At 42.2% G+C, this 25,500-nt stretch overlaps 1 protein-coding gene across 4 annotated transcripts in view; it reads right to left on the bottom strand.

Moving 5' to 3' along the window:
* The window catches only part of LOC112260580 (phosphatase and actin regulator 1), a 91,689-nt gene that overhangs the window by 49,444 nt on the left and 16,745 nt on the right, over window positions 1-25,500 (bottom strand). Inside the window, exon 1 of one of the 4 annotated variants that reach the window (XM_024435805.2) lies at window positions 10,498-11,347. The exons of 2 other annotated variants lie outside the window; for them this stretch is intronic. In XM_024435805.2, coding sequence (XP_024291573.1) covers window positions 10,498-10,807 — 310 coding nt within the window. In that variant the 5' untranslated portion in view covers window positions 10,808-11,347. Of the gene's footprint in view, window positions 1-10,497; window positions 11,348-25,500 lie in introns of those variants that run through there. One more of the 4 variants, XM_024435806.2, reaches the window with a different exon arrangement.

Below are 25,500 nucleotides of genomic sequence, written 5' to 3'. Positions count from 1 at the left end.
ATGTTTTACTCGTGTCATCCATTGAGAAGGAGAGCCCACAGGCTTTGGTAGCGGGCCGCGTCGGTGGCACTGTATTGTCCTCAAAGCTTGCAAAAAAGTTTATTAATTTGTCTGGAAGCAAGACGTCGATGTCTGTGACGGGGTTGGTTTTCTTTTTGTAATCCATGATTTTCTGTAGACCCTGCCAACATACTTTGTGTTTGAGCCGTTGAATTGCAACTCCACTTTGTTGCTATACTGAAGCTTTGCTTATTTGATTGGGAATAACTACACTGTTGGTTTTCGGCCACGTTTCCAGTTGCCTTGCCATGATTAAAATACGGGGGTACGTGCTTTCAGTTTTGCGAATGCTGCCATCAGTCCACGGTTTCTGGTTAGGGAAGGTTTTAATAGTCAGTGGGTACACCATCTCCTATCCACTTCCTTATAAACTTGCTCACAGAGTCAGTGTATACATCAAATGTTATTGTCTGAGGCTACCCGGAACATATCCCAGTCCACGTGATCGAAGCAATCTTGAAGCGTGGAATCCGATTGGTCAGACCAGCGTTGGATAGACCTAAGCATGGGTGCTTCCTGTTTTAGTTTCTGCCTATAGGAGGGGAACAAGATGGAGTCATTGTCGGATTTACCAAAAGGAGGGCGGGGGAGGGCCTTGTATGCGTCGCAGAAGTTATAGTAGCAGTGGTCGAGCATGTTACTCGCTCGTGTACTGCAATCGATATGCTGATAGAATTTAGGTAGCCTTGTTCTCAAATTAGCATTGTTAAATTCCCCTGCTACAATAAATGCAGCCTCAGGATATATGGTTTCCAGTTTGCATAAAGGCCAGTGAAGTTCCTTGATGGCCGTCTTGGTATCCGCTTGCGGGGGGATATACACGGCTGTGATGATAAGAGGAGAATTCTCTTGGGAAATGATTGAGGAATTCTAGGTCAGGTGAACAAAAGGACTTGAGTTATTGTATGTTGTAACAATTACACCATGAGTCGTTAATCATGAAACATACACCACCGCCCTTCTTCTTACTGGAGAGATGTTTATTCCTGTCGGCGCGATGCACTGAAAATCCTGTTGTCTGTACGGACTCCAACAGCATGTCCCCAGCTAGCCATGTTTCAATCCCGGATATGTCTTTGGAAAGCAACTCTTACCCTGATTTCGTTGACTTTCTTAACTTGGGACACGACATTAGCAAGTAATATATTCGGAAGCAGTGGGTGGTGTGCTTGCACCCGAAGCCTCACTAGAAGACCGCGCCGGCACCCTCTCCTCCAGCAGCGTTGTTTTGGGTCGGCCTCTGGAATCAGTTCAAATGCCCTGGGAGGTGCAAAAAAATCCGCTTTGGGAAAGTTGTATTCCTGGTCATAGTGCTGGTAAGTTGACGACTCTCTGATATCCAAATAGTACTTCCCGGCTATATGTAAATACACTTAAGGTTTTCTGGGCTAGCAACACCAGCAACACCACGACAACAGCCACCATCGAAGCAGCGTTACCCATGCAGAGCAAGGGGAACAACTACTAGAAGGCTCAGAGCGAGTGACGTTTGAAACGCTATTAGCGCATGCTAACTAGCTAGCCATTTCACTTCGGTTACACCAGCCTCATCTCGGGAGTTGATAGGCTTGAAGTCATAAACAGCGCAATGCTTGATGCACAACGAAGAGCTGCTGGCAAAACGCACGAAAGTGCTGTTTGAATGAATGTTTACGTGCCTGCTTCTGCCTACCACCGCTCAGTCAGCTACTTAGATACTTGTATGCTCAGTCAGATTATATGCAACACAGGACACGCTAGATAATATCTAGTAATATCATCAACCATGTGTAGTTAACTAGTGATTATGATTGATTGTTTTTTTATAGATAAGATAAGATAAGTTTAATGCTAGCTAGCAACTTACCTTGGCTTACTGCATTCGCTTAACAGGCAGTCTCCTTGTGGAGTGCAACGCGAGAGAGGCAGGTCGTTATTGCGTTGGACTAGGTAACTGTCAGGTTGCAAGATTGGATCCCCCGAGCTGACAAGGTGAAAATCTCCCGTTCTGCCCCTGAACGAGGCAGTTAACCCACCATTCCTAGGCAGTCATTGAAAATAAGAATGTGTTCTCAACCGACTTGCCTACTTAGGGTGGGGCAAAAAAGTATTTAGTCAGACACCAATTGTGCAAGTTTTCCCACTTAAAAAGATGAGCCCTGTAATTTTCATCATAGGTACACTTCAACTATGACAGACAAAATGAGAAGGAAAAAAAATCCAGAAAACTACATTGTAGGATTTTTAATTTATTTATTTGCAAATTATCGTGGAAAATAAGTATTTGGTCAATAACAAACGTTTATCTCAATACTTTGTTATATACCCTTTGTTGGCAATGACAGAGGTCAAACGTTTTCTGTAAGTCTTCACAAGGTTTTCACACACTGTTGCTGGTATTTTGGCCTATTCCTCCATGCAGATCGCCTCTAGAGCAGTGATGTTTTGGGGCTGTTGCTGGGCAACACTGACTTTCAACTCCCTCCAAAGATTTTCAATGGGGTTGAGATCAGGAGACTGGCTAGGCCACTCCAGGACCTTGAAATGCTTCTTACGAAGCCACTCCTTCGTTGCCCGGGCGGTGTGTTTGGGATCATTGTCATGCTGAAAGACCCAGCCACGTTTCATCTTCAATACCCTTGCTGATGGAAGGAGGTTTTCACTCAAAATCTCACGATACATGGCCCCATTCATTCCTTCCTTTACACGGATCAGTCGTCCTGGTCCCTTTGCAGAAAAACAGCCCCAAAGCATGATGTTTCCACCCCCATGCTTCACAGTAGGTATGGTGTTCTTTGGATGAAACTCAGCATTCTTTGTCCTCCAAACACGACGAGTTGAGTTTTTACCAAAAAGTTATATTTTGGTTTCCTCTGACCATATGACATTCTCCCAGTCTTCTTCTTGATCATCCAAATGCTCTCTAGTAAACTTCAGACAGGCCTGGACATGTACTGGCTTAAGCAGGGGGACACGTCTGGCACTGCAGGATTTGAGTCCCTGGCGGCGTAGTGTGTTACTGATGGTAGGCTTTGTTACTTTGGTCCCAGCTCTCTGCAGGTTATTCACTAGGTCCCCCCGTGTGGTTCTGGGATTTGTGATAATTTTGACCCCACGGGGTGAGATCTTGCGTGGCGCCCCAGATCGAGGGAGATTATCAGTGGTCTTGTATATGTCTTCCGTTTCCTAATAATTGCTCCCACAGTTGATTTCTTCAAACCAAGCTGCTTACCTATTGCAGATTCAGTCTTCCCAGCCTGGTGCAAGTCTACAATTTTTGTTTCTGGTGTCCTTTGACAGCTCTTTGGTCTTGGCCATAGTGGAGTTTGGAGTGTGACTGTGAGGTTGTGGACAGGTGTCTTTTATACTGATAACAAGTTCAAACAAGTGCCATTAATACAGGTAACGAGTGGAGGACAGAGGAGCCTCTTAAAGAAGAAGTTACAGGTCTGTGAGAGCCAGAAATCTTGCTTGTTTGTAGGTGACCAAATACTTATTTTCCACCATAATTTGCTAATAAATTCCTTAAAAATCCTACAATCCTACAGGCTCTCATCTTTTTAAGTGGGAGAACTTGCACAATTGGTGGCTGACTAAATACTTTTTTGCCCCACTGTATATAAGTGGTTCAGCTGTGAAATCAGCTGCCACTTACAAAAAAATAAAAATCAGGGGTCAAGAATCAAGACCTGCAGGCTCTCTCTGATCTAAGGATTTCATGGCTTTATGTACCTTCTGCACTGAGAATGGCATCCACAGGGTTGTACAGAGAGAGTACACTGAATCAAACAGCCTACCTGATGATACAAAAAGTGCTCATTGAAACAATTCAGCATTTCAGTTGTCATATACAGCAACAGAGTCACAATACACATGACGGTAATTCATTAACATTACTTTGACCAGACAGACTTAATAGCCTTCCAAAAAAATTCAGGCTAAGACAGATTTGGCCTTCCTGAGAAGAGATTAACACTTGTTTCATATCTACCTACAAAGAAGCCAATCAGCATCAGAACATGATTTCCTTGCCTTAGCTCAGGCTAGATTTATATTTACGAATACTATTAAACAGCTCAGAAGAAATTGATTATTGATTATCGCGCCCTTTATCTCAGAACCTGTGGAATGGGGTGTTTGTTTACTATTTGAAAAAAAACATGAAAGAATTTCCTGGCAGTTTCCACATCAGGAATAAGCACAATTCTTGCTCCAGTCAAAATAAAACAAAATCATGAAGAAAGCCTGCTCATTAAAAATCTTCTCTTACGAATTAAGCATGGGTTTGTTTTAGGAACCTTCGTATTTTTAACAGCAACAGCACACATGGTCACTTAAATCATTACAGAAAACACCAACCGCAGAATATTTACGTGAAACGTATGTCGATATCAAATCAGGGTCGATTTCTCTGGACATTGAGATTTGGGCGGGTGGGTGAGTTAATCAACTGGGTAAGTTTCATAGAATAACAATACATTTTAAAATACATCAGACACCAGTTGATAACATCAAATCAAGATCATTTCACTGTAAAGAGGTTTAGACTTAAGGTGCATCAGAGAAGAAAATGCATCACAGAGAGCAGAGGTGGGTCTATAACAGCCAATCTCAGTTATGGAGAGATCCTTTGAACCCTCAAGATTCAAAGCAAGAAATTCCAACTGTTTACAAATAGTTTCAAATAGCCACACGTACAAGGAATTTAGTCTTTAGATATATAGCCACACCCACCTTTCTTAACTCCATCAGTGCGATACACATTGTAACCATTTATACAAATAGCCTTATCAAGAACAGACTTGCTGAGCCAGATTTCAGAAAATAAAATTACATTAGCATCAGTTGATTTAGCCTAAATCCTAACTCCCAATGTTAGACAACAGGCTGTGTACATTTTAAATGAAGAATACCAAGACTAGATATAGATATAAAATCAGAGGGGGTTTGGAGACATTGCATTTCAGGGCCAGATTGCAAGTTACCTAATATCAACAAAATAAGAATAACTAGGCACCTCTTTAATAACCTTGCACTGCTTCTCTGTAAGAGACTTACTGCAAGTGAATTCTACAAGTACATTTCCAGACAATACAGTCGTTTAAAACCATTAGACTTAGTAACAGGTTCGTACTGTTCACATCATGACACAAACACATAGGCACTTGAATGAGTGGACCGAGTGAAAAAGAGTGAGTTCCTGCACACACAATGTCTAATGGTGGGGAAAGCACATTGTTGATGGGTGAGTACATCTGACAATGTTCATTTTCTCTAGAGTTCAGTAAAGTCAATGGGCAAAGCAATACCATAAATTGTCATTTTTCTCTGAGAGATGTAAGAAAGAGAGGCCAAGGAAAGAGGAGAGAGGGACTGACTGTATGCATGTATGCTGACCACACCACTTACGTGCGCATGTTGATTTTGTCCACCCACAGATCTGCTCAGGACACACAGGTTGAAATATCAAAACAAACGCTGGACCAACTATATTAATTTGGGAACATTAAAAAAGCATTAAACATGTATGGAAATTTAGCTAGCTAGCTTGCTGTTGCTAGCTAATTTGTCCTGGGATAGAAACATTGGGTTGTTATCTTACCTGAAATACACAAGGGCCTCTACTCCAACAATTCATCCAGAGATAAAAGGGTAAACCAAGTCCTTCAGGCTTCTTCTTTGGATTTTATAGCATTTAGCACCCAACTTTAAGATGCATTACCACCACCAACTGGACTGGAGTGTGGCCCTCAGTTCATCTTTCAAATCACCCATGTGGGTATATGCTCCTAAAAACCAATGAGGAGATGTGGAGAGGTGGGACTTGCAGTGCATCAAACAGAAGCAATCCTGTTTTAGCACATGGAACATAGACTCTCGTTGATGGGTGCGATGATTGAATAAGATGTATGTGTAGATGTATTTTTTCACCACACGTGACGTGGGCGGTGTGGTCAGCATGTAATCTGTATGGGAGTGTGTGCGCGCGAGTAGATTGGGGGTGGGGTCGATTTGAGAGAACGGGTTGGGGATTGTTGAGCTGCCGCTGACAACCAGGTGGAGAGCAAAAAGGAGCAGCTTGGAAGAGACACTCCACAGAGGGAAAGCAGAGGATAGAACCCAGGCCTGCCAGAGAGGGGGTTACTTTGGTAAACAACAAGTAGGGAAGTGCAAATAGTGATTAAAAAAAAGTTGAGGGGGACCCACGATCTTTACAACAGCAAAACTAAATTTGCACTAGACCACATGGAAAGTGTAGATTTGCGCCACCATAAATGAATAGGTTATTCGTAGGTTAAAAACTACTGTTGTGTCACAACACAATGCCACAGATGTCTTCAGTGGAGGGAGTATGCAATTGGCATGCTGACTGCAGGAATGTCCACCAGAGCTGTTGTCAGAAAATTGAATGTTAATTTCTCTACCATAAGCCACCTCCAATGTTTTAGATAATTTGGCAGTATGTCCAACCGACCTCATAACCGTAGACCACGTGTAACCACGCCAGCCCAGGATCTCCACATCCGGCTTCTTCACCTGCGGGTTTATCTGAGACCAGCCACCCGGACAGCTGATGAAACTGAAGAGTTTTTCAATCTGTAATAAAGCCTGGGCCTAGCTCCCCAGTGGCTGGGCTTTTGCCCTCCCAGGCCCACCTATGGCTGTGCCACTGCCCAGTAATGTGAAATCCATAGAAAGGGAGATACCTAGTTAGTTGTAAACTGAATGCATTTAACTGAAATGTGTCTTCCACATTTAACCCAACCCCACTGAATCAGAAAGGTGCTGAGGGCTGCCATAATCGACATCCACTTTGTCAGTGCCCGGGGAACAGTGGGTTAACTGCCTTGCTCAAGGGCAAAACAACAGATTTTTACCTTGTCAGCTCAGGGATTTGATCCAGCAACCTTTTGGTAACTGGCCCAACGCTCTAACCACTAGATTAGGGCCCAATGAATTCATTTCAATTGACGGACTTCCTTATATGAACTAACTCAGTCAAATCTTTGAAATTGTTGCATTTATAGTTTTGTTCAGTATAATTTCATGCACTTCCACTCATTTTGCCATGGGGTGGAGAGAAATTACCCGTTTTTATGATATCTGATGATCACGGAGGGCCTCCCGGTCAGTAATTCGACCATGATTACTACAGGTTTAGATCGCCCCAAAAATACATTTTTAAATTGCACCTTGTGTAATCAACTAGTAACAGTAAGTTGAGACCCTGACAGTTGCTAAGAAGTATTACGATGCGGGGGAATTGGGGATACCAATACCAATATGGTACGCTACAATACAAAAAAACTCTGTTGGTAAATGGCTGAACCTGGCCTTGACCCCACTCTCAGAGGATTTCTCAGGGGGAGTTTGGAAATGTTTTTTGCACATTTTCTCTCATTCACACATGCGTATAATACACACTTGTAGATGTGTGAAATAGGAAATAAGCACCCACCAAATGATTACACACACAGGCTACAGAATCAGTAATTAAGCCCATAGACAACCAACCTACAGTCTTTGGCCTATAACAGTTCCATAGTGATAATTATATTATATACTGCCCTGATGAGAGCCATGCAATCTGCCACTTCAGCTATCACTAGGTTACTTTCTTACAGTTCAGCTCTAAAAGTGATAACTGATTGCTACATGGGGCTGTAGTTCAGATGTATGAGATGACCTCTAGCTCGGGGACAGGAGACAGTGCGTCAGTCACTACAGTGTCACACCACCACAGCGTTCATAATTCAAATGACATCACTGCAGGAGCTCCACTGGGGTTAAGGTTATATGGTATAGCACAGTTTTTCCAAAACTAGGTCCTGGAGACCTTGAGGGATGCACGATTTGTTTTTTTTTTCTACACAGCAGATTCAAATGATCAAAGACTAATGAGTTGAATATTTAAGTCAGCTGTGTAGCGCTAGGGAAAAAAACAAAACGTGCACCCTTTCGGGGTGACCAGGACTGAGTTTAGGAAACACTGCTCTAGCAAGATTCATTCAGAACCAAGGCAGACATGAATGCAGTGAAACCAGTAACACAGACCATTACTCAAATGCACTGTCTGACACCTCATAGCCACAATCCTGCCACAGCTCTGTCTAGAAATAGATCAGATTCAATGCTAATTGAATCCAGGTGATGTTTCAAATGACTTCAAATGAAGTCCAATAAGAAAAACAGAATTCACTAACCATTGTCAACTCTGCATTTGAGACAACTGCAGCCAACCACACACTTCCTAGTCTTGTAGACAGGGATGCAAATTGAAAGTGACAGTTTATTTTTCATCTGTGTTTGGTGAAAGATACTCCCATAGCTGCCCGTTAACGTGCCAAACATCCTCGAGACATCCTTCAGAACTCATCATATTGCGTGAGCAGCAGCCAAATGAATAAAAAGTACTTTGCAAAGTTACACTCTTCTTCCAACTCAACAAAAACTCTCAAGAGAAAGCTACAAAGACTTTAAGAATAAGATAAAAGGGCTTTAAACTGCAGGCTACTAATCACTAGTGTTTCTTTACCAGCATGTATTCCCTGATAAACACATATATACTCCTCTGGCCAGTTATCCAGAACCAGAGTGCCAGATTTAGCCTAGTCCTTGAACAAATATTAATCTGGGTACTGGAAACTGGACCCTCATGTTTCATTACATCCTCAATCATATTGGCTTCACGCAGGGTTAGGGTGGGGTAGGGTGGGACAGCACAGCAGGGGACTGAGAATGACCACTTCAGGTGCTACTCAGTAGGAGGAGAGGATTTTGGGTAGTGGAGTCAGGCATTTGGGGGGAGGGGCAGGCTCTTGGCCAATTCTACACCACACCAGGAACCTGCTCCAAAAATACCTGTCAAACACACAACACAAATATAATTTCTCTAAGTCTACAATGCCATGTAGCTATTCTATTGTAGCTGCTGCTACATTGTTTCATACCACTCTTTGCCAGAAATATTACATTGTAGATGCCTGTTTTCATGATGCATTTGTTTGACCCACTACACATAGTTTTGCACTATGGGATGTTGTTACAAAGTGTTGCATTGTGAAATGTGTACCTAATGCAACAGAATGAGTTAAGTGAGTAAGTGGTTTAAGCACTTTAACCCTCGCAAGGCTGCCGACCTAGACGGCATTCCAAGCCACATCCTCAGAGCATGCACAGACCAGCTGGCGGGAGTATTTACAGGCATATTCAATATCACCATATCCAGGTCTGGTGGACATCTTAAAGCATGTGGGGACAACATTGTTCCTGTCCCCAAGAAAGCGACGGTAACTGAACTAAATGATCATTGTACCGTAGCATTCACTTCTGTCATCATGAAGTGCTTTGAGAGGCTAGTTAAGGACCAAGTTACCTCCATCTAACCCACCACCCTAGACCCACCACAATTTGTATATCGCCCCAACAGATCCACGGACAACGCAATCGCCATTGCACTGCCCTATCCCACCTGGACAAGGAAAATACCTATGTAAGAATGCGGTTCATCGACTGCAGCTCAGCCTTCAACACCATAGTGCCCTCTAAGCTCAGTGCCCAAGGTCTGAACCCCTGCGCAACTGAGTTCTGGACTTCCTGATGGGCCAACCACAGGTGGTGAAGGTAGGCAACAACACCTCCGCCACGCTAATCCTCATCACCAGGGCCACACTGCCTGCCCTCCAGATCATCTACAGTACCCGGTGTCACAGGAAGGCCAAGAAGATCATCAAGGACCTCAGCCACCCGAGCCACGGCCTGTTCACCCCGCCACCATCTAGAAGGCTGAGACAGTACAGGTGCATCAAAGCTGGGACCAAGAGATTGAGAAACAGCTTCCATCTTCAGGCTATCAGACCATTAGAGTCATGACTAGCACAGTACTCTGCCCTGCACCTTAGAGACTGCTGCCCAATGTACATAGTAATGGAACACTTCACTTTAATTAATGTTTACAAGCCGTTTTACCCACTTCGTGTACTCTAGTCATGGCTCATATATATATATATATATACACACACACACACACACACACACGTGAAGGCATTATTGCAGTGAAATGGTTGTTTGTAGCTCCATCTGCGATAACAGCTTCAAATCCGTTAACGCCACCAATACACTTTGATTTACTAATGAAGGCAGTGTACATAATGTGGTAAAGAAGGTAGCCTACAGAGCATAGCCTCCTCGATTACACAGAGCAACGCAGTCAACCCTCAACTGGAATTGTTGCGCGCCTGTGATTGGTGTTACCAGGATTAAATACGTCAAGACATTTTCACCTCTAGGATATATATTTGCGGAATGGACAAACAAGAACCCATGTGTCCCCCCTATTGAGCGTGCTCAATGAAACCAGCGTTTGTTTGATGGCCAGCAGAGATGAAGCGAGACTGTGCCACAATCAATGACTGTATATATGGGCATAATGCATCCATATGCAGCAAGACTACTCACCGTCCGGGGTTTCGTTCCCGCGACTGCAGTTGCTGCAAATGTGTTTGATCTCTTTTCCGATGTGACAGTGTATCATGAAGGGCATATTGTTATTCTGGTGATGCTGGTGGTTGGTTTGCTGATGCTTGGTTTGTTGCCCTTTCTTATTGTTGTTGAGAGACATCATTCTGACCAGGTAAAATGCCTTCTTCGGTTTCTCCACCGCCACGGGCATATTGTTTTCCATGTAGCCCGTGTTGTTGAACCAACTCCCATGCATGGTGGTGGGCGCAGTATCCGCCGCCATGGGGTAGTTGCCCGATTTGAACATGGATAGACGAAAATGAATTTGCGTCTAAACGCAAGGCATACGGGGACGGGGTTTTAAACGAACGGCTCCCTAAACGAACGGCTCCCCGATTCCTACCTGACCTCAACCAATCGCAACGCTTTCGATCTTGAGCGCTTCCTTAAACCCCTTCTTCTCTTCTATCAACGACGACAGATATAATATTGTATATTCCAAACCTGGACCTGAATTCCGATCTCGCTCGCTCACACCGGGCTGCCTCCGGAATGCCAAGGGCAGAATTCAAAACCACGGACAGTATTATACTATGATGTAGACCATTGCTGCTATAGGCTACTTTACAGCTTGTTCCAAAATAATGACTGATAGTGAAATAGAGTGAGTGAATTGCTGTGCCTGTCTCTCCCTCAATACCCATCCTCGTCTGCAAAACTAATCCGCAAGTGAGCATATGATTGGCTACCTACCCAGTGCGCACCCCTGCAGTAATATAGTCTACAGACAGAAAGAAAGTAACGGGTTTGAACCAAATTATAGGCTCCAACTATAGGCCTACATGATTTTTATTTTATTTTTTTGATAGTTTGGATAGAGAGCTTTCTCATACTTGATTGGACAGGCATACTTGATTGGACAGGCAATTATACTCCAATTGAACACAATTCATTGCTGATCTTGTTATGATAGTGTTAAATATTCATCCTAAGAGACAGTATAATAAAATGTGCCGTTATAGCAAAACACACACATACACTGCTGGAGAGGAGAGATATTAAAATGTTTGTGTACGAAGCAAAATGATCTTGTCATTTTAGAAGAAATTTAATTAGTAGCCTCCTTACTTTAATTAATGTATCTATCTGCCATTGTGACAACTATCCTTGTAATATACATAGATAGATAGTCATTAGCCCTAAAGTTCCTGGCAAGAATATTCAATAGGCCTATAGCGCATCCTTTTTAGCAATAAACTAGTCTCCAGCTACTGTCTCCTCATGGATTTGGGCTACATCACACATGTCCTTCAATGAACATATATTCAGTGGTGTAAAATACTTAAGTAAAAATACTTAAGTACTACTTAAGTAATTTTTTGGTGTATCTGTACTTTACTATTAATATTTTTGACAACATTTACTTTTACTTCACTACATTCCAAAAGAAAATAATGTACTTTTTACTCAATACGTTTTCCTTGACACCCAAAAGTACTCAATACGGAAATGGTCCAATTCATAGAAATATCAAGAGAACACTTGGTCATCCCTACTGTCTCTGATCTGTCAGACTCACTAAACACAAATGCATCATTTGTAAATGATGTTGGAGTGTGCCCCTGGCTATCTGTACATTTTCAAAACAAGAAAATGGTGCGGTCTGCTTTGCTAAATATAAGGAATTTTAAATGATTTCTACTTTTAGTTTAACTTTTGATACTTAAGTATATTTTCACAATTATTAGGCTCCTTGAAAGGAGGTGGAGAGCCATGGTATATGCCAGAGGAGGCTGGTGAGTGGAGGACGGCTCATAAAAGAATGGAATGGAGTGAATGGAATGGTATCAAACACATAGAAAACAAGGTGTTTGATGTGTTTGAGACCAATCCATTAATTTAGTTCCAGCCATTACTATGAGACTGTCCTCCCCATTTGAAGTGCTGCCCAATGCTCGAAAGGGGGACAAGTCAAGAAAGTAAATCATGATGCAAGTCATGGGAGGGAGGGAGGGAGGGGGGTGCACAGTCATGGGATCTATCATACCATAACAAGTGCACTATACCAACGCGTCATGATGTGTTTTCAAATCCTGAAGGAGGAGATAGATCTTGTCCTCTGATATATTAATCTAGACTTGCAACAGGAGAGTTGGGTATAGCCTGTCGTGCGTAATGGCCAACGCTGCCACCCCATAGCCATGCAGACCCTTCCCCTTGCACTCTGCATCTCGATACTCAGAAATTTAAACTCCAGAAGTTAAATGAGGCAGTAATAAGGCTGCAGCTTTAATATAGGGAAGATATCTAAAGGTCTCCATGGTGTTTTCAATCATGTTTCAGGGTGAAAATTTATGTCCCTCTCAATGAACTGTGTATTATTCCAGTGACATCAAAGCCCCTATCTGAAATGAGGGACAAAGGCACCTGATTTTCCAACTCCCCAAGAGGGAGGTGTTCAGATCCAGAGTGCTAAGCTTGGTGATGAGCTTTGAGGGGATAATGGTGTTGACTGCTAAGCTGTAGTCAATGAACAGCATTCTCTTATTCCTTTTATCTAGGTGGGTGGGCAGTGTGGAGAGCAATTGAGATTGCGTCATTTATGGATCTGTTGGGGTGGTGTGCAAATTGGAGTGGGTCTAGGGTGTCTGGGATGGTGGAGTTAATGTGTGCAATAACCAGCCCCTGTGGGGATCACAGACTGGAACAAGGAGAGGTTGAAAATGACTCTGAATTTGCCTGCCGGCTGTTCTGCACATGATCTGAGAAGGCACCCTGGAATACCATCGGGCCCCACGGCCTTGCGGGTGTTGACCTGATTAAAGGCCTTTCTCACGTCGGCCTCGGAGAGCGAGATCACCCAATCCTCTGGCTCGGTGACGGCCCTCACACCCGGCACAATGTTGTTGTCAAACGTGCATAAAATGCATTGAGTTCATCTGGTAGAGAGGCATCGTTGGGCAGATCAATGTTGGGTCTTCTTTTGTAATCTGTAATGAACTGTAGCCCTGGCCACATGCGTCGGAGCCTGTGTATTATGATTCCACCTGTATTGTCCTTTTGCTCATTTGATGACTCTGTGGAGGTCATAGTGGGACTTGTACTTATTCCTGTCCTCAGCCGTAGCCTCCGTGTTGTCTACGATAGCTCTGTGTGCAATAGTTTAGTTTAGCTCCAACCTCACTGCTTACAGGAACCTTTGAAGTGAGACACCAACCCTCACATAAATAGAGAGATGAAGTACACAGACATATAGGCCTCGCATTGTTGGGTTTTGAGTTTGCAAGAACGGCATTTCACTGTACTTGTGCATGTGACGTTAAAAACGTTCAACTTGAACCTTGAAGCAGCACAGTGTTTAAAGCTGCATGACCCTATCAGTGTGTCTCCCTATGCAGCTCCAGTGTTAAAATCAAATCAAATCAAATCAAATTTTATTTGTCACATACACATGGTTAGCAGATGTTAATGCGAGTGTAGCGAAATGCTTGTGCTTCTAGTTCCGACAATGCAGTAATAACGAACAAGTAATCTAACTAACAATTCCAAAAAAACTACTGTCTTATACACAGTGTAAGGGGATAAAGAATATGTACATAAGGATATATGAATGAGTGATGGTACAGAGCAGCATAGGCAAGATACAGTAGATGATATCGAGTACAGTATATACATATGAGATGAGTATGTAAACCAAGTGGGATAGTTAAAGTGGCTAGTGATACATGTATTACATAAGGATGCAGTCGATGATATAGAGTACAGTATATACGTATGCATATGAGATGAATAATGTAGGGTAAGTAACATTATATAAGGTAGCATTGTTTAAAGTGGCTAGTGATATATTTACATCATTTCCCATCAATTCCCATTACTAAAGTGGCTGGAGTTGAGTCAGTGTCATTGACAGTGTGTTGGCAGCAGCCACTCAATGTTAGTGGTGGCTGTTTAACAGTCTGATGGCCTTGAGATAGAAGCTGTTTTTCAGTCTCTAGGTCCCAGCTTTGATGCACCTGTACTGACCTCGCCTTCTGGATGACAGCGGGGTGAACAGGCAGTGGCTCGGGTGGTTGATGTCCTTGATGATCTTTATGGCCTTCCTGTAGCATCGGGTGGTGTAGGTGTCCTGGAGGGCAGGTAGTTTGCCCCCGGTGATGCGTTGTGCAGACCTCACTACCCTCTGGAGAGCCTTACGGTTGAGGGCGGTGCAGTTGCCATACCAGGCGGTGATACAGCCCGCCAGGATGCTCTCGATTGTGCATCTGTAGAAGTTTGTGAGTGCTTTTGGTGACAAGCCGAATTTCTTCAGCCTCCTGAGGTTGAAGAGGCGCTGCTGCGCCTTCTTCACGATGCTGTCTGTGTGAGTGGACCAATTCAGTTTGTCTGTGATGTGTATGCCGAGGAACTTAAAACTTGCTACCCTCTCCACTACTGTTCCATCGATGTGGATGGGGGGGTGTTCCCTCTGCTGTTTCCTGAAGTCCACAATCATCTCCTTAGTTTTGTTGACGTTGAGTGTGAGGTTATTTTCCTGACACCAGGACGTTATTTTCCGCCCACATGACGCATGACAGCATTCTTATGTAACAACAAGCTGTGGATAGGGCCCAACCACATAACTTGGGCTCATTCATGGGAAAACAAACCAAGGATGTTTTATATTCATTTTTGTCTCGGAGCAAGGAAGTTTATTTTCAGCTACAAGTAGTGTTTCTTGAAGGAAAAAAAAACTTTTAGGCAGAGATTTTTGAAGTGACTTTGCTTAGAGTTAATTTGATACTTTAGATGTAAAAGGCTGTAGACAAGGCCCATACCAAGGCCCATACCGTGGAAATGCATTTGGTCACATATTCCCTCTACAGCCGGGCAGGCACTACACCAACACTGCCACAGCCTTAAATAACCTACACCAGCATTCAAACCTATGTTCATCAAGTACAGTATTTTGATTAGTAGATTATTTTTAAATGATTTAGCTTGTTTGATAAAGTTTTGCATGTACAACATAAGTAGAGTATGACACTATGATTGCTCTTTTAGTTTATTTTGCACATTGTGTGTGTATTTTAGTTTCTGACAGAACTGGATATTGTTTGTGCTTTCTGCAGTACTACTGCTACCATGTCTCACCTCATTAATTGGTTATTTTCTTTGATGTAATAATGTAAATGAGTCTAACCAGCCTCTCCAGTATCCCTAGACCGATTATGTTTCTGTCCGCAGCACGCTACCCTCAAAAAACCCTATATTAGAAAACATACTTTTCTGTATAGTCGGTTTGTCCAAGTGGATTGGAATAGTCACTCATCCAGACAGAGTAGTACATTAATTGATCTGTTAGAGCTAATACCTAGGCCGAGACAGTACACTGTACACACTCTGGAGAGTCCTGCTGCTGTGTTATGAGTGAGGGCGTGGCTAGGGCATGAGTCTTGCGCTGACACAAACAACCACCATGTTCGAATTCTCCCTCCACCTCGCCTCAGTTTCTCCTGTTCCATTTCCTTGTCCCACTTCGCTCTCTCTCACTCCCTCCCTCCCTTTCTTTCACTCTCTCTCCTTCTACCCCCCTCTACCTCCCCTTCTACCGCTCCCTCTCCCTCTCCCTCTCCCTCTCCCACACACACACACACACACACACACACACACACACACACACACACACACACACACACACACACACACACACACACACACACACACACACACACACAGGTCATTCACATCTGCTGTATTCCCTCCCCATAAATTTGAAAGGAAATCACATTTAAATGATAAAAGCATGATGACTTTTTTCTCTCTCTCCTTTGAGTCTCCTCTTGGCGTGTTGAATTGTTATGCAATTATAATCTGGGAGGGACCTAATTTTCCTCCATTTAGTTACACAGTTCTTGGCTCCACCCTGAAAACTAAGCTCAATCTAACATAATCGCTTATGTAAAGTCTGACTGAGACGCTATGAAAGAAAAGATAAATGAGGCCCGTTGAGTCTCTGGCTTCAGCTCCCTGTTTCTTATATATCTGTGTGTACACACATCACGTAAATTCTCTCTCACTCTCACACACACACACACACACACACACACACACACACACACACACACACACACACACACACACACACACACACACTATATATTCTGAGGGTGTGATTCAGCTAGCTCAGAGTTTGTATTGGGGAGGACTAAGAGACCATCACCCCAGAGGTATTAGACTGTATCACTAGCTATGTTAACAATATGACCCTGTAGGGGAATACCTTGACGACATTGAAGCTATGGTAACATAAATCCCATCCCAAGAGAGAAACATGAAATAAATGATAGCCAACAGACACAAGTTCATGCTCCAGGAGAGTGCACTGCCACTACCCAGATACAGCAAACTGCACCGCCACGCCCAGATACAGTAAAAATACAGCAAAATGGCTGAAATACATGTTTTCATAAAATCCAGCTGGTGTAAACTTTCACTTAAATGATACAGTATGAACATTGGCAATGTGGAAAGCGTTCCACCTTGTGTCCATTATGTGAAAATGCTACAGTGGAAAGGATGATAAAGATGACTTGGTATTTGTGGCTTTATAATGCTGCCACCTAGTGGTTACTCAGTTCACATCAGTCCTACTCGTTTCACAGACCTCATTTGGGTCAGGAGTATCATAAAATACATTTTATTGTATCTCATACCTTTATATTGTTTCTAGTGCACCACATACCGTCATACTGTATGCTGTCCCAGGGACATCAAAACTTCCTTTGTATTTTTACAACAGGCCTACTCTGTACCTTAAGTGTCAGAAATGGGTAGAGTATTAACATACTGAACCTCTCTGTGGCAGCAATACACCATTATATTCCAGAGTTTATAAGGTGGTTCAAGGGAATAGTGGAAAGTAAATATCTATACAATGGTAACTAGCCCCCGAAAAAATCCACATTAAAATCTGTCTGTTTAAGGTCGATATATCTTTCATGGGATATGTCTCAATCCAGCACATCTGCCGATGGCGGCCTTCCGCATCTGCGGGTGGAAGGTGGCCGAGCTACAGCAGTGTTTGACAGACCAGGAGACATCCTGAAAATCGGTCTCCTCGCAAAAACATCTGTAGCATCTGAAGCGTTTGGCCTACAAAACTAAGATGAAAAGATGAGACTACCAGAAACAATGGTGTTTTCCCTTTTGCTCTACGACCCCCATAAGCGTCACGGGGCTCATCTGAAGTCAGTACCGCCCATCCCCCAAAATCTGTAGTGTCCCAACCGTTTGGACTACACACTAATAATATGACATATCTATGGAAAGGTGAGACTCTCACGAACACGAACATATTGGTTGTTTTGCTCTAAGACGCCCACAAGCCTCACAATACTGGTCTGAAGGTAGCCCGGTAACAGTTTTAAAAATGAATGGAAATATACACTGAGTGTACAAAACACTTTCCTAACAATACTGGTCTGAAGGTAGCCCGGTAACAGTTTTAAAAATGAATGGAAATATACACTGAGTGTACAAAACACTTTCCTAACAATACTGGTCTGAAGGTAGCCCGGTAACAGTTTTAAAAATGAATGGAAGTATACACTGAGTGTACAAAACACTTTCCTAATATTGAGTTGCACCCGCTTTTGCCCTCAGAACAGCCTTAATTCGTTGTGGCATGGACTACAAGGTGTGGAAAGTGTTCCACAGGGATGCTGGCCCATGTTGACTCCAATGCTTCCTACAGTTGTGTAAAGTTGTCTGGGTGTCCTTTGATTGTTGGACCAGTCTCGATACACATGGGAAACTGTTGAATATGAAAAACACAGCAGCATTACAGTTCTTAGCACACTTACACCGGCGCGCCTGGCACCTACTACCGTACACCGTTCAAAGGCACTAAATGGCACGCATACACAATCCATGTGTCTATTGTCTCAAGGCTTAACAATCCTTCTTAAACCTTTCTCCTCTCCTTTATCTACACTGACTGAAGTGGATTTAACAAGAGTCATCCATAAGGGTTGGATTCACCGGGATTCACCTGGATGGTCTATGTCATGAAAAGAGCAGCCTAATGTTTTGTAAACTCAGTTTAGTGCCCCAGGAAATTGGTTAAATATGGGTAAATAAAAAATAAATAAAACAAACCTCCTTTCGATTCATTTTTTGACCGTTTTTTCCATGTATGAATCTGTTATTCAATGCGTTTCTATGGGATAATAGCAGTAAGACCAAATTCAATGTTTCACCAAATAATTGTTTTATAAATTAAACCTAAAGGGGTTCTAAAATTAAAAATCAAATAGCTAAATGATCTTTGGTATGACCATCTTAAAACAATTCCACATGCTAGCGAAACTACCTCTTCCTTCCTTCATACTGGACACAGAGACATCAACATTTTATCCACGAGTTCATCTGACTCTGGGGAAGTAGATAAAGGCCTCCACTGCCAAAATCCCCAAGAATCCCTTTAGGGATTTTAAAGGACCTCCCAGAGGAAGTTTATGCCACTATTTCGATGTAATTTCCTGTCCTGGGATGAAATGCACATTTAGGTTCTACCTCCGAAGAATGACCAAGCCAATTCATGAATTGGTTGTGGGAATTTCCATGTGGAGTTGATAAACATCAACAAATAGGGAACTGACAGCTATCATGCTAACTTTATCTAACCTTATCTATGTACTGTATATATACTGAACAAAAAATAAATGCAACATGCAACAATTTCAGCAATTGTACTGAGTTACAGTTCATAGAAGGAAATCTATGGATTTCACATGAATGGGCAGAGGCACCGCCACTGGGGAGCCCGGCCCAGCCAGTCAGAATTCGTTTTCCCTCACAAAATGGCTTTATTACAGACAGAAATACTCTTCAGTTTCAGCTGTCAGGGTTTCAGGTCTCAGATGATCCTGCAGGTGAAGAATCCGGATGTGGAGGTCCTGGGCTGTCGTCGTTACATGTGGCTATGAAGCCAGTTGGACGTACTGCCAAACTCGGCTTATGGTAGAGAAATTAACATTCAATTCTCTAGCAACAGCTCTGCTGGACATTCCTGCAGTCAGCATGCCAATTGCACGCTCCCTCAAAACTTGAGACAGCTGTGGCATTGTGCTGTGTGACAAAACTGCACATTTTAAAGTGGTCTTTTATTGTCCCCAGCACAAGGTGCACCTGTGTAATGATCATGCTGTTTAATCAGCTTCTTGATATGCCACCCTTTGCCAAGATGGATTATCTTGGCAAAGGGGAAAAGCTCCCTAACAGGGATGTAAACAAATTTGTGCACAACATTTGAGATAAGTAAGCTTTTCGTGCGTATCAGACATGTGTGATTTCTTTTGTATTTCAGCTCATGAAACATGGATAGTATAGCTAGCTAGCTATCTTGCTAACCTTATCTAGCTAGCTTACGTTATCTGTGTTACTGTTTTTGTTTTACTACACCTTATTCAAAAGATTAGCCAGTTGCCTCTATGGACGATTCTGGAGCTGGATTTGTCATAAGCATTGATTTAGGGAAAACTTTGCCACAGATGGCCTTTGACTTCGCCATTTATTGTTATTAAATTGCGGCCATGAATCCGCCATAGAAATAGTTGGAAAGAATAAGATGAAGCTCTGGTAATATGGATAACTATTGAAAGATAGCTGATATGCATTTTCCTTCATTGTAATGGACACGGTGCGACCTTTGGTAGGCTGGTGGCAGGCTTCGGCTGCGATACAGCAAAGCCAAGTCAGCCCATGCTCATGGTTCTCACAGGGGAAGTGAAATGATAGGCTACAATGATCATTCACGCCACAAATTACATGTAACTATAAGTTCATTGAATTGTCTTTCACTGGGGTCTTTTCATTATCTGGATAGACACTTGTGGTTTCAATCTTACATTATACCAATCAAAGCATTGGAGTGTGTAGTGAAGAAAAACTTTAGTGGTCAAAACCATTCATCTTGTGGCGAGTGGGTTTGCAAAATGCTATCATACCATGCAATTATACCATTTATAAAATGGCCATATATATACATTTATACATATTTTTATATTTATTTCATTTTATTTTATCCAGACTAGCTCAAAAATTAGTGAAAATGTACAAATGATCCAATGGATTATGATAATTTTTTGGTAAAAAAAAGTGGAGATCCAAAAACATAAGTTTGCACCCCCTATTTTATTTGCTCCATGGGTGAGGGGGCCAAGTGGACACAAGGCTTCTCATCTCAGGCACAAAGAGGTATAACTTTTCAGCTGTTTCTGATTAATAAACAATGTTAGGTGGTAACATTCAAATAAAACCCAGGCTTGAAACAAAACATAGGCTGAAAATAATGTGTATGTCATCTCATAGGAAAAGACACTGGATTCACAAGGATTTGCATGAAGTGGGCAGTTCAGATTGATCACTTCAAGCCCAAATATATCATACTTTGATGAAAACTATGACTTTATGACTTGAATCCTTGTGCAACATCAAGCTCCATCCATGGTCTTTCAGCTCGAAAAAGTGGATTTCTACTGGTGTGGGCGTTTAAAGCAGCAATATGCAGTTCAAACATCAACAAAGCAGACACCCTCCCACAGATTTGGCAAACAGCTGAGGGATGGGGCTGGAGAAATGTATCCACTTTCAAATTCATAGACCGAGCTATGGATGCAAGACGTGATATCAAAATGATAGTTTTAACCATGTTTTGAAGCTATGCTGTACAGGAAAAAGTATGTATTTACCTGCTTTGTTGAATATTGATAGTCTGTGAGTATAGTCAAGGAGATAGAGATGACCTGAGGAGTAGAACAAATACCTATTTGTTTCTAATCATCTTTGCTTTTGAGAAACTAAGCCGGGGGGTGATAAATAACACTGGTGCACATAACCACAAGACGAACACAAGGTAGATCATGATGCCCTGATCTGCCGGGGAGGGGTGGTACCAGCCATGACTAAGCATTTTTAGGTCTGCTATATAGGACCTCTGTTTTTTTCTGTATTGTGAACTTTCGGCCTCACACTCAAGAGTGTGGGGTCGACCAGCTTCATTATTGCAATTCTTATTAAATAAAGACGATTGTTTGAAGAAATGACAAAGTCTCACTCACTTGGTTAGAATTTCCACCACAATACAGGGTTTGTTTACGATTACATTAAAATAGATTACAAAGAGATTATATGTTGGGTTTGCTGGGGTCAGACCATTTACAGTTGAAGTCTGAAGTTTACATACAAATACGTTGGAGTCATTAAAACTAATTTTTCAACCACTCCACAAATTTCTTGATAACAAACTAGTTTTGGCAAGTCGGTTAGGACATCTACTTTGTGCATGACACAAGTCCTTTTTCCAACAATTGTTTACATGCAGATTATTTCACTAATAATTCCCTGTATCACAATTCCAGTGGGTCAGAAGTTTACATACACTAAGTTGACTGTGCCTTTAAACAGCTTGGAAAATTCCAGAAAATTATGTCATGGCTTTAGAAGTTTCTGATAGGCTAATTGACATCATTTGAGTCAATTGGAGGTGTACCTGTGGATGTATGTCAAGTCCTTTGCTTGACATCATGGGAAAATCAAAAGAAATCAGCCAAGACCTCAGAAGAAAATTGTAGACCTCCACAAGTCTGGTTCATCCTTGGGAGCAACTTCCAAATGCCTGAAGGTACCATGTTCATCTGTACAACACCATGGGACCACGCAGCCGTCATACCGCTCAGGAAGGAGACACGTTCTGCCTCCTAGAGATTAACCTACTTTGGTGCGAAAATATCAAATCAATCCCAGTACAACAGCAAAGGACCTTGTGAAGATGCTGGAGGAAACAGGTACAAAAGTATCTATATCCACAGTAAAACGAGTCCTATATCGACATAACCTGAAAGGCCGCTCAGCAAGGAATAAGCCACTGCTCCAAAACCGCTACAAAAAAGCTAGGCTACGGTTTGCAACTGCACATGGGGACAAAGATCTTACTTTTTGGAGAAATGTCCTCTGGTCTGATGAAACAAAAATAGAACTGTTTGGCCATAATGACCATCATTATGTTTGGAGGAAAAAGGGGGAGGTTTGCAAGCCGAAGAACACCATCCCAACCGCGAAGCACGGGGGTGGCAGCATCATGCTGTGGGGGTTCTTTGTTGCAGGAGGGACTGGTGCACTTCACAAAATAGATGGCATCATGAGGCAGGAAAATTATTTGGATATATTGAAGCAACATCAGTCAGGAAGTTAAAGCTTGGTCGCAAATGTGTCTTCCAAATGGACAATGACCCCAAGCATACTTCCAAAGTTGTGGCAAAAGGGCTTAAGGACAACAAAGTCAAGGTGTTGGAGTGGCCATTACAAAGCTCTGACCTCAAACCTATAGAAAATTTGTGGGCAGAACTGAAAAAGCATGTGCGAGCAAGGAGGCCTACAAATCTGGCTCAGTTACACCAGCTCTGTCAGGAGGAATGGGCCAAAATTCAGCAAACTTATTGTGGGAAGCTTGTGGAAAGCTACCCGAAACGTTTGACCCAAGTTTAACAATTTAAAGGCAATGCTACCAAATACTAATTGAGTCTATGTAAACTTCTGACCCACTGGGAATGTGATGAAAGAAATTAAAGCTGAAATAAATTATTCTCTCTACTATTTTTCTGACATTTCACGTTCTTAAAATAAAGTGGCGATCCTAACTGACCTAAGACCTGGTATTTTTACTAGGATTAAATGTCAGGAATTGTGAAAATGTATTTTGTTAAGGTGTATGTAAACTTCTGACTTCAACTGTATAGTAGATAGAGGACTCTAGTGCCCAAAAGCCTGTTTTAGCATGGGCAGCGCCATCAAGGACTTTCACCATTTTTAAGTAGTCAACTGGGTAGGACTTCCTATGGGTTGAGGAAGGATCCCGAAATTCCATCATCAGGAGGGGTCAGCCAATGATTATGCTATTGAGCAAACATTCGATAGCTGCAGATGGCAGTAAATTGCCAACCTTGACTTTATACCTGTTCCAACAACACACTCCAGGTGGCAGTATGCGCTCTTTCAGTTTGTTTACCAACTCATAGAAGTAGTCGAAGAAGAAAATTGACCACTTCAACTTGGAGATGGCCTCAATGGCGCTGCCAGAGATACAGTGTATGGATATAATGACGTTGATGAGATACTTATGTTTCCGCTCTAACAATGGGATTCATTGTCCACAGAGCGGAACAGTGGGCTGTCAGGCTCCCACCTATTACTCTCTTTGGATCGCCGGATAATCTCGTTATTTGAAAAATCGATATGTATTCGATGAATCGTGTTGATGTCAATCACCTGTTTCAATGGAAAGTGAGATGATATGCCTCATGAATATGAATAGACCGTCTAGAATTTCAACAGGGACAACTCCGATATGAAGTGTCTTTTAATATAAAAGTTGCCTGGGATGTCACATGCATCAAACTCATATCAGTACACTCGTAACAACCTAAGCATTATGAAACTTATATTAGATCAAATAAGCCTCAGGTATCAAAATAACAATTCAAGTTTATCTTGACCAAATTAGTCCCGCTCTCATTGCCCTCATACAAAAACTCCTCAACTGCTTAATAATTATGTACCTGGTTAACATGGACAGATTTCTCGGCTATCTGTTCGCCTTCCTCTCTCGGGCGCTGCCCATGTTCTTACAGATATAGGACAGATCCATAATAAGACAGATAACATTTTGCATCCTCTAACGATCTCTATGGGTTAAACAATTATACTAAGTTAATGAGGCATTTGTAGGTTATATTCTAAAGAATCAATGTCTATACATAATTGATTTAGAAGTCCAAAAATGTATGTTTCAATCGCCGAATGTCCTTTAAATATTCATTGCCATTGTGACCCTTTTCCTTGGGTTTAGTGAATAGCGGTCCAGTAACTGCATGTTAGAACCCAGAGGCACATGCATTTTCATTCTACTGCAGTTGCAGAAGCATTGCACTCCACCAGAGAGCAGCAGTGATACATTATGTGCTACAACTGGACCAAGCCCTTTTGAATAAATGAGAGAATACTCAGGTCGAGTCCCTGCCTGACTACATTGCCGACGCATACCAGATCTTACAAAGCCTGGATAGGTACTTAACATATCAGCTAACCACATCATATGATATTGAAATCTGATACCCGACAGCACAGTCGATGATGTGGCACGCAACAATTGGTGATGCAATACAACGCCTTCACATCTGGTCTGGCAGGAACTCGACCAGTTTCTTCTGTGGTGGGAGATAACAGCTCCAAGTCTCTCAAGAACTGTAGGGTGCCAAATAGTCTGGTCCCAGATATGTCTGTGCTGTCTTACTTTGGTTGCAGTGACCATAGGAGTTAGTTGGCAAGACAGCAGAAACAGGTCTGGAGGCTGCAAGTATAGTTTTCCACCTCCCAGTCACTGAAGCCTCTTCTGACCAGTGTGTGTTTGATGATTTAACACCAATCAGGCCACCTCCTTCAGTACGTTCAGTTGCTCTTGGCCATGAAACCTCACTGGAGATGTGGAATGTAAAAAGCATTAATATTTCACAAAGGAACTCAAGCACTAAAAAGCTAGTGTATGATCTTAATTTGATCACCTTGTTGCAGGAGAACATTCCTGCAATGCAAACTTGTCGTGTATTTTAGGTTTAAAAAAGCTTCTGAAGTTTGTAATTTCCACTATTAAATTTCAGACTTGATTTTCACAAAAATGTCCATTAATTATGATCCACATAATAATTCACATTCCAGGTTGAAGCAGGATTATTTTCCTGCTGTATTAAACTGGCTCAGATTAAGATCTTACATCTGTACACTGACATGATGATATATAGCTAGAGCTATTGATGGAGGGGAAAACAAACAATAATAATGGTAAAAATGAATTACTCAATCTAAAATTCAATAGTCCAATGGCTTTGTTAATGGTAAAAAGTGATATTCACCCAAGCAAAAATGCTCATGTCAAAAAATTACCATCTTATTGAGATGCTTTTA

This window comes from Oncorhynchus tshawytscha, linkage group LG10 (genome assembly GCF_018296145.1).
Source record: "Oncorhynchus tshawytscha isolate Ot180627B linkage group LG10, Otsh_v2.0, whole genome shotgun sequence".
NCBI lineage: Eukaryota > Metazoa > Chordata > Actinopteri > Salmoniformes > Salmonidae > Oncorhynchus > Oncorhynchus tshawytscha.
Note: the sequence above shows the minus strand (reverse complement) of the source record. Positions and strands in the feature narration are given on the sequence as shown.